This window comes from Monoraphidium neglectum, assembly GCF_000611645.1.
Source record: "Monoraphidium neglectum strain SAG 48.87 unplaced genomic scaffold scaffold02312, whole genome shotgun sequence".
Taxonomy (NCBI): domain Eukaryota; kingdom Viridiplantae; phylum Chlorophyta; class Chlorophyceae; order Sphaeropleales; family Selenastraceae; genus Monoraphidium; species Monoraphidium neglectum.
The window spans coordinates 1-9,657 of NW_014011316.1; the positions used below are offsets into that span (position 1 = coordinate 1).

The following is a 9,657-nucleotide window of genomic DNA, read 5'->3' on the forward strand; positions in this document are numbered from 1 at the left end:
GGCTTGCGCCGTGTGTCCGTGTGCACCTTGCGTGCGGCCGCCTGGCGGCCTTCTCTGAAGCACGGGTTCCAAACCACACCCCTCATTTGCATCTCCCCCGCCAATGGTGCATATTCTGACAGTACAACACCGGCACTGCTGACTGCGCCCGAAACACCACCCGTGAAACACCTCGCGCCACCTCACACGTTGCCACCGTGTCCAAACCAGGGGCGGCATGATGATCAAGGTCAAGACCCTGACAGGCAAGGAGATTGAGATCGACATTGAGCCCAGCGACACGATAGAGAGGATCAAGGAGCGCGTGGAGGAGAAGGAGGGCATCCCACCAGTGCAGCAGAGGTGGGGGCTGGTTATGGTGTGGGGGTGCCAAGGAGAGGGCGGGCGAGGTGCGCGTGCGTAAGCGGGGAAGGGCACAAGGCAAGAGTGGCAACAGTGGCACGACCCTGTGTGTCGATTTGGCAGACGGTTGGGTACGTGTTTGTGTACGTGTGTGCATGCGTGTATTCGCATACATGCGTGTGTCATTGTGCATGCACCTGTGTGTGTATGTGTGCATACATGCATGCGTGCGTGTGTATATGTGTGGGGTTGGGGGCATACGTTTGCATACCCATGCCTGGGATTTGGCAGTAGATTGTGGTAGTGCACCAGAGAACAGGAGTTTCTGTTGACAGCCATGCAGGCTTTGTGCCAAGGGGCGCCTCTTTCATTACATCATCGGGTGCGTGATCAGCCATCAGGCTGCCTTGGAGCCCAATTCCCCTGCATCAGACCCGCGGGTCCCGACGACTGCACCGCCCGCATTGTTTGGCCAGCCCAGCAAAGCGGGCCCGCCTCAGCTTAACCTCTCCGTAGACCGCGGCGTGAAACTCTCTGCTCTGCTCAGCAGCTCCACAACAACACGCAACCTCGACACTGCCTCCTCAGGTTGATTTTTGCGGGTAAGCAGATGAACGACGAGAAGCAGGCAAAGGACTACAACATAGAGGGCGGCTCGGTGCTGCACCTGGTGAGGGGGCGGCCGCTTCTGGCTGCCGAGTGTGGGTGCGCATCTCAGGGTTTCAGGGTGCCGTTGCGGCACCATATAGGTTGTGCTCAGTCTCCGCCTCAGGGGCGATTCGACTCATTTTCATGAACGGGGGTCCAGGGCCCTCCGGCAGGCTGAGGAGGGGAGGGCGGCTGGCGGCTGCACGTGGCCCACGTGATTGCTCCGCTGTTTGGAAGCAGTGTCAGCTCAGGCATTGCCCCATTCGTCAGCGGGCGCCGAAACGCCCTCGCCGCGGCCCCACATACGCTCCTCGTCGCAGGTGCTCGCGCTCCGCGGCGGCCGCTGACGGTTGTATCAAGCGGCTGGGGTTTGTTTTGCTTGCCCCTCCCCGGGCGACACCTCTCTTCTTTTTCGACCTGTCCCATTCTTGCACATCTTGCACACCAGCATTTGCCGGGCGGGTGAGCCTGCCCGCTTTATGTCTGTTAGGTTAGCAGCGAGTAATCGAACGCCACTTCTCCTTCACGGCCAGACGGCTGGTAGATCAGTTGATAGGGCAGGGGCTGGACGGCATCGCGAAAAGTCCGGCGTCGCCTGCGCCGTTGCCAGGTGGTGCAAGTCCTGCGAATCAAGGGCTTCGAGAAGTGTAAGCATTTTTCAGGACTTGTGAAAGCTGCCACATCGCTCCATTCATAAAGCAAGCTTACACTACGGAACGGTTGCCGTGATCTGAATACAATCAAGGATATGCAGCCACACGGCGACAAGGTGAGCTATTCTTATGACTGACAACCAAATTTTCGGGCCTGGCTGACGAGAGACCCACCGGGGTGCACTGCCACGCGTCTCGATATCCCTCACCAAGCCCTTGTGTGGTCTCGGGGCCCTCTTGGACGCGCTACACAGAAATTAAATACTTTGATACGGTCACATGGGGTGGCTGTGACTCATCCGGCGCATTACCTGTAGGCCAGCAAGGCGCCAGCACTGCAGCGGAGCCGCCTTGCTGTGATGCCCCTCACCCCTCACCGGCAACTCACCAGCCGCTTGCCCTCGCGCTGCCCAACCCCTCAATCAGGCCCTCCCATTGGAGGAGGAGCACAAGGCCCTGGCTGAGGTGGACCAGGATCTGACCAAGGAGATGGAGGCAGAGCGGCCAAACCATGACAAGCTGGAGAAGCTGATCGAAATCGAGGTGCGTGGGTGGGTGTGCGTGCACACGCACGGGCCGCATGCGTGTGTGGTGTGTGCGCACGTGCGTGGTTGCTGATATTTCATCGGGATTGCAGCGTCACAGGGGTCGCTTTATTTTTTTCGCACGCAAGCGCGCGCGCCCAAAAGTGGGGTCGCATATGGCAGCTGTAGGTCAAGGCTCCCACGCCTGGGCACAACCAAGATCCACAAAGAGTTGGCAGCTGGGATTCATGGTGCTTGGAGTACTGCGATTGGTCTCTTGCCTTTCACCAGCCGGTGCGCCAGGGCGCTCGACGGGCCGCGGCGGCATGTCCCAGCTTCCTGTGGTGCTGCAGTACCTGTCGACGCCTTTGATGCCCCACAGGAGTGCCGCGCCTTGCCGCTCCTGCCTGCTGCAGGAGACCCTCAAGCGCCGGGCTTCTGGCGACGCAGGCGCCAAGCAGTGACCCGTGCACCACAAGATGGGCCGGCGTGCCGGCGGGCGCCCAAGGTTTCGTCGGCCGGGCGTCGGACGCCGCTGGTGAATGTGCGGCCGGGGCCAGCGGGTGCGCTGGCACCCGCGGCGTCTGGACGCGGCCGCTGGCTGAGGTGGCAAGCTCATTTTGAGGGTGCGTGGTGCTGGAGGGCAGCTCCCACGGTCGCTCAGCACATACAACGTACAGACGCACCAAGGATATCGACAGCGGCTCCCCTCCATGCGTGGCCTTTTGCTAACTGTGCATGTGCGTGCATGTGTGGCTAACGCTTCATGGCGCTGGCACATGGGTCCAGACCGTTTGCTTCCAACCCACCAGGCCAGATTCAGGCGAATGCGGCACACGTATGAGTTAGGACCGTTTGAGGATTATCAATTTGTTTCATGTGTAGCGTGCACGTATGCTGCAAGGAGCGGAGCGAGCTGGACAAGGAGAGCCACCCGGCCTGCTTTTGAAGTCACGCATGATTGGTGGAGAGGTGGTGCCTCGCAGCTGTGTGGTAGTTTCAGGCGGCGTTCGCGTACCACGCCCGCTCACATAAGTGCGATTTTTGTACAACAGGCAGATATTGCAACGGACACCCTCGCTCTCACTTGGCGCCTTTGCACAGGGCGCCCCGCGCAGAGGCTGGTTCTTCAGTGTTGGGTTCAGTAATATATGCCGCATTCGTTGCGTATGCGTGTGGTGCGTGCCCTATCAGCTTTGCTGGCGCAGTCGTGTGGTGAGAGGAAGCAATTACACAATAAATCCTGGCAGCAATCTGGGAAGGCCAGTCAAGTGCAGGGCCTCGCAAAGGGCACGTCGTGCAGAGATAGTGCAAAAGTATCAGCGCAGCATGTTTCCGCATGTGGTTTAAAGTCTAAGGGAAGTTCAGGCAAAGGGACGGCCATGCCGTCCCCTGTAGGTGATGCATCCAGGTGGAGCCTACGCCTACGTGTGGGTGGCGGCGGCGCTCGCAGTACGACATCCAGTTCGTGAAGGAGGGCCGAGCGTGCCTCGGTAGCAAAACAAACACTGCAGAATTAGTCAACATCAAGCGTGGATCAATGTTGGCCGAAGTCATGCGGCCCGGCAGTGATGCATCAATTTGCGTGCATCAGTGCAGCCGGGTAACCGTTGCGTGAGCCGCCCGCTCTGGTCGAGGCCTAATGACCTCGATATATGTGAGCCTCTCACGGACCCAGCGGGAGGCTCAACGGGGTGGCAGCCGCAACTCGAAGCTGGAGCAGCCGGGAGAATTCGGGACGATCCTTCAGACGTTGCTGTACGCCTCTGTCCTCGCACATCAATTCCACGGTTCATACGATCGATTATCAATTTTCTAGTATAGACCCGTCCGCACGCACGTAGTCAAAGCAAGATCGGACTCGCTGCTAACGCACAAGTCTCGGGCCATTCCGTAGCCATGTCGCTGTTCCTGGCAACCCGCGCACTTGCAACGAGTAGCCTGCTGCCTGCAGCCATGGTCGCGCTGCAACGTGTTCTGCCTGCAGCGCTCGGGCGCGGGCAAGGCGGGCTTTTGTCCTCCCGGCCCTTTAGTAGCTGCTCAGCGGCCACGCCGCAGCTTGCAACACCGTCCATCGCACAGCAGCAGCGCAGCTATGCACAGCCGGCGCTCGCGCCTGCCGAAGACGAGCATGCGCCGTCGCGCGTGCGCCCGGCACGCATCATCATGCCCGGCCGCGCGGCCCCTTTGGAGGCCATTCCTGAGGTATGTGTTGATATCAACGCCGCAGCACGTCTTGCCTTTTGTGGCGCTCTAAGAGCTCGCTGCTTTTATGCGCGCAGCGGCAGCGTCTGCTGCAGCGCACAACAACAGCGGCGTGCCTGCAACCCCACCCACCCACCCCTCCCGCACCGCATCCTCTCCCTGAAACCGACGCAGGTCTTCGGCCACATCCACTCCACAGGTGCGAGTTTAAGGGGTCCCTCTGGGTTTGATGCTCATGCCAGTGCTTTGCAGCTGAGTATCCCACACCGGTATTAAGGCAGGCCCGGCAGCGCACTGCCCCCATCCATGTCCCTGCCCGCATCCACCGCCACTCCTTGCAGAGTCCTTCAGCACTGTGGACGGACCCGGCGTGCGCTTCCTCGTGTTCACCCAGGGCTGCGCTATGCGCTGCAGTTTCTGCAGCAACCCTGACACATGTGAGCGGGCGCGCCGGGCGCTTGCGGCGCGCATGACGCGCACCATGCGCGCACGTGCGCACCCTGCATGCACCCATGTGTGCACCATGCGTGCATACGCCTATCCGCGTGCCACGCATGCGCCGCCATGACGGCAAGACTGAGGCAGCTGACATGCCCGCCGTGCGGTCTGCTTCCCCCGCATGCAGGGTCCGCTCATGGAGGCGAGCTTGTCTCCAGCAAGGACCTAGCAAACCAGGTGATTATGACTTGAACTTCAAGCGGCGTAGCAGCACCAGCGATTCGGTGCCGCACATCGCACAGCACGGCGCACTGGCCGGTCGGCCGCCTTGCGTTGCTCTTGTTTGAGGTGTCACAGACCGCATGCGGTACTTGTCAGCATGAGGGCGGCCGCCGCTGCCCGAGGTGGCACCGCATGTCCACATGCATGTTCAACGAGCAGCATGGCACGCAGACCTGCTGTCTCATCCGCCTTTCTCACCCTCTTTTACTCATGCACCCCATCCCCCCTAGATCCGCCGCGTGCTGCCCTACCTCAAGTCCTCCCACGGCGGCCTCACCTGCAGCGGCGGCGAGCCGCTGCTGCAGCCACAGTTCACGGCCGCGCTGTTCAGGGAGGCGCGGGCGATGGGCCTCACCACCACGCTGGACACCACGGGGCAGGGCACCAAGCACAAGAACTGGGACGTGGTGCTGCCGCACACGGACGGCGCGCTCTTCTGCATCAAGTCGCTCGACCCGGAGAAGTGAGCACAGGCCTGCCGCTCGGCGCGCCCGTCGGGGCAGCGCATGGGGAGGGCGACCGCAGGCGGCCGTGGGCCGCGTCCTGAGGCCGCCTGGGTTTGCAGTCTCGCTTGGCTCGAACATGCAGGGCGCAGCGCTGCATCCCCAACACCTGCCTTCTCTGCGCCCCGTGAATCCCTGCCGTCGCACACAACAGCCCGCCGATCCCCTGAACACTGGAAACCGTGACCTTGTTTCTGCAGGTACCAGGGCATGACAGGCCTCAAGCAGATTGGCGCCTTGCGCTTTGCGCACGAGCTGACTGAGCGCGGCATCCCCTTTTGGGCGCGCTACGTGCTGATCCCCGGCCACACGGACTCCGACAGGGATATTGGCATGCTCGCGGAGTGGGCGGCGCGGATGCCCACGCTCTCGGGGGTCGAGCTGCTGCCATACCACGTGTATGGCAAGAACAAGTGGGAGGCGATGGGGCTGCAGTACCCGCTGGAGGGCGTGCAGACGCCCGGCGCGGCCGCAGTGAGGGCAGTCGTCTCGCGGCTGGAGCGTGCGGGGCTGACGGTGCTGTGCGACGCGGCCGCGCCGGCTGGCCTGTCGGCGGCGCACACCGGCGCGCACTGCTGAGCGCGCGTGTCGGCTGGTGCACGGCGCGCGGCGCTGAAACACAGCGTGCGCCGGCACGCTGGGATGCGGCCCCTAACGCGCTGCGATGCGCGGGGGGCCGGCGCGCCTCCTTGCCTTGAAAAAGGCGCAACTTGAATTTACTAGGCACTTGCAGGATATTCGTGTCCAGCTGCCGGCAGGCGCGCGGCGAGGGCCGGGCGGTTGGGGATTGCAGGCGGGGCGCAGACACCCCGCCGCGACCCGCCCGTTGCACCGCGCGGCGCGGCGGGCAGCGCCTGGGATGACGATTCTAGCTGCCATGCGTCTTGAATTCAGCATGTGTGTGCAGCGGCGCCCATGCTCGCAGCACGCCGCCGCCCCTCCACTCACTTGCATCATCATCATCAGCACCAGCAGGAGCAGAGGCTTCTGCTGGCAGCAGCATCCCGCACCGCCGGGTTGCACGTCTGCCGCTCGCCCGCTATCTGGGCGATCAACCTATTCACCTGCCTTTTCGGCACATGGGATTCCTTCGCACCAGCGCCGCCCTGCGCGTGTTATTGTGAGGGCACTGACGCTGAAAGCGCGGACGCCGCCCCACCAGCATACGTGGGGCATCACTTCTTTTCATGCAGTGCAGGGGGCTCACACACAAACGTTGTCTTTCTGTGCGTCAGCGCACCCTCCGGATGACAAGAAAATCCCTTTGTGAGGCAATTGCTCTACTAGAAGCAGCTGACATCTTTCGCATCGGTCGCATGCGTTTACTTATGCCTCCTGCCGCGCGTGACAAGCCTCGTCCTGCCTGCGCCTCCACTGCTTAAGCAGCACGCGCTTATGCGCTGGCCGCTCCTTTGTCGAAGGTGTCTGCACACACGCATAAACGGCGCACCTTCCGGCTCCACATTAGGTGCGTTGCCGGCGGGCTGCGTTTGGCGCTGGGGGCTTGCATGAATGTTTCCGCCTGCATAATCTGGGCCAGCCTGTGTCGAGGTGGCGGGGCTGCGGCTGGATTGCGGCCGCGGCCCCATGCGTCTGGTGCCCATGCCAGATGTGCGCCCGTTTTGACCAGACGCACATCACATTTTATCACCTTCCGCCTGTCGTTATGCGTTCGGACCCCGCCGCCTAGAGCTCGCGGGCGCAGTATCAAAGCCAGCACCCCTTTGTTCCTCCTGTCTTCAACACACGATTCAACTGTCAGCGGCCGCCCTTCAATTGCAGAGGCGCTCGCCGTTGCGAGCCCTCTGCCCGCCGTAGGTGGCTTCCTTCCCCACTCTCCCCCGGGCGCGATGCATTGCAACTGCGTGTGCGACAACACTACACACACATGCACATGCACTGGGCAATCGCCGAGGGAGACGTGCAGAATCGAGATTGTTTGTGCTGCTCACGACACAGCACAACACGCTTTGCACGTACACACGGGCTGCTGTTTGCAGATCGACACACACGAACTGATTGTCCCCTCTCATCACCAACCTTGCGCGCCGCCATTGCCGCCTGCGCCTTTGACTTTTGCACAGGGGGCGGCGCCCTGCCTTGCCGTGTTGCCGCTTGCTTGTTGTACCTTGTAACGTGATTGGTCGCTGGACGACCACGGCTCCCAGCACATCAGCATCACCACCACACGCTCGGACGGAGTTGATTTTTGCCTTGTGGTAGTCAGCCCTCGCCAGCCCTCGCCCCAAGCGACTGTGTGCAAACGGCCCACATGGATTCCACCACCTCTGGCCAGCTTTGGCGCCGTCACAGGGAGTTGGCCATCTCTGCAGCGGGCCCAGCGCTCGCCCCGGTGAGCCCTTGGGCGGGGCATCGCAGGTAACGGTGCGCCTGCTCAGCTGCCAGGCCTCAGGGCCTTGCGAGCCGCCACCGATGGGGGTTGCACGCCACAGCACCCCTGCGTACCTGGTCAGTGCAGGACGCCTGTGGCGGTGCTCAAACATTGAGCCTATGCAAGGGGGACTGAACATGTTGCCTGGACGTTTGAAATGATGTGTAACGTGTGTATGCACGAGGGTTGCAACCTTCATCGCGCCTACATGTCCGGAGCAGGGAGCAATCATGACTTGCGGCGAGGTCAGTTGGACACCGTCACTAGTGACGACAGCAGCCAAGGGCCTAAAGTGGTGCTGGCGACGTATAACGGCGGGCGCGCTGTCATTGTCTGAACATGGTCTGGAACGTCGTATGGTCGCGCAATCGTGTTGTACCAGGGATCCACGCGTTGATCTCGCGCCAACCACTGTAACAGAGCACGCACAACCGCGGGATGGTGGTCGCCTCGACAGACTCAAAGGCGATGGCGGACGCATCACGTGCTGTGGGTGCGGTCATGCAGCATTACCACAGAGCACTCGCCGCCGCACCCGACCCACGTGCCGCCGCCGCTGCTGTCGCCGCCGTCCTCGCGGCCTTCGTCGCTGCCGCCGACGCACCACCGCCAGACAGCGCCGCGCAGCACAGCTCAGGCGGTTTGGAGCTGCCGCCGCAGCTGCAGAAGGTGCTTGAGCAGAGCGCCGCAGCATACGGGAGGGAGCAGCTGCGCGCTGCCTTCTTCGCCCATCACTTTGAGCCCTGGGCGACCGCCGCTTTGACAGGTGCGGACCGAAAAGAAGGCAAACCAGAGGCATGTGTTCCTGCTCCCTAATGGCTGGTCATTGGGTGCACAGTTTGGCGTTTGAATGAAATGACAAACAGGCGGCATTGTGCGGTGAAAACGCTCCACCCCTGGCATGCGCCACGTGTGCCTTCCAGCGTGCGCCGACGGTGAACGCGGGGACAGCAGCGGCGGCAGCGTCAATGGCGGCTCCGGGCAGCGCGGCGCGCTGCAGGCGGCGGTGGAGGGGACGCTGATGCGGGCGCCTGCAGACGCCGCCCTCCGGGCGCTAGTAGGGTGGGCCGCCCCTCCGCGCCGCCTGCTGTTTGTCGGGCCTCGCATTCGCGGGTGCCCGCAGCCACAGACTGCTCAAATCGTCAAGTTTTGGATTCTGCATCGACGCCGCATTGGTGTTGAACGCTTGCTCACATCGCAGCTTGACGCCGCCAACCCCCTATCCCATCCTCTTATATGGGCAATTTCACAATCGCCCGACCACAAACTCCCCATTTCCACAACAAAAGGCACCTCTCTTCGGTGCGCCCCGCACCCGGCGGCGCCGGCGCCGCGCGCGTCAGCGCCGCGGGCGGCGACGTGGCAGCGGCGCTGCTGGCGCGGCGTTTCGCCGAGCCTGGTGGCGGCGGCGTGCAGGAGCTGGTGGGTCTGTTTGGGGCGCCCCTTGGGCAGCAGCAGCAGCAGCAGCAGCAGCAGCAGGGGAGAGAGGCGGCCCCCGAGTCCTCGCCCGTGCTGGCACGCAGGCCGGAGGCGGCGCCGGCCGCGGCGGCGGCGCCGCCCGACCCGGAGTCTCTTGCTGCGCTGCTCGCCGCCGCCGCCGACCGCGCGCAGCATGTTGCCGTCCTCCCGCCCGCCCTGCGCCCCGACGCGTTCGCGGCGCGCGCCGCGGC

The 9,657-nt window shown here is 63.0% G+C and overlaps 3 protein-coding genes across 3 annotated transcripts; all 3 read left to right on the forward strand.

Annotated features, from left to right (window-relative positions):
- Positions 1-217: 217 nt before the first annotated feature.
- MNEG_10432 (NEDD8-like protein RUB1) lies at positions 218-2,631 on the forward strand (the record flags this gene model as incomplete). The annotated part of the gene is made up of 4 exons (XM_014041094.1): positions 218-342; positions 931-1,012; positions 2,070-2,186; positions 2,584-2,631. The coding sequence occupies 4 exons, from the start codon at positions 218-220 to the stop codon at positions 2,629-2,631; spliced, it is 372 nt and encodes a 123-aa protein (XP_013896548.1).
- Positions 2,632-4,333: 1,702 nt separating this feature from the next.
- Positions 4,334-6,174, forward strand: MNEG_10433 (pyruvate formate lyase-activating enzyme 1; the record flags this gene model as incomplete). The annotated part of the gene is made up of 6 exons (XM_014041095.1): positions 4,334-4,372; positions 4,547-4,571; positions 4,714-4,809; positions 4,998-5,047; positions 5,323-5,555; positions 5,796-6,174. The coding sequence occupies 6 exons, from the start codon at positions 4,334-4,336 to the stop codon at positions 6,172-6,174; spliced, it is 822 nt and encodes a 273-aa protein (XP_013896549.1).
- Positions 6,175-8,425: 2,251 nt separating this feature from the next.
- On the forward strand, positions 8,426-8,753 carry MNEG_10434 (hypothetical protein; the record flags this gene model as incomplete). The annotated part of the gene is made up of 1 exon (XM_014041096.1): positions 8,426-8,753. A coding segment is annotated over one exon (328 nt), but the record flags the coding sequence as incomplete, so codon positions are not given.
- Between the last annotated feature and the right edge of the window lie 904 nt (positions 8,754-9,657).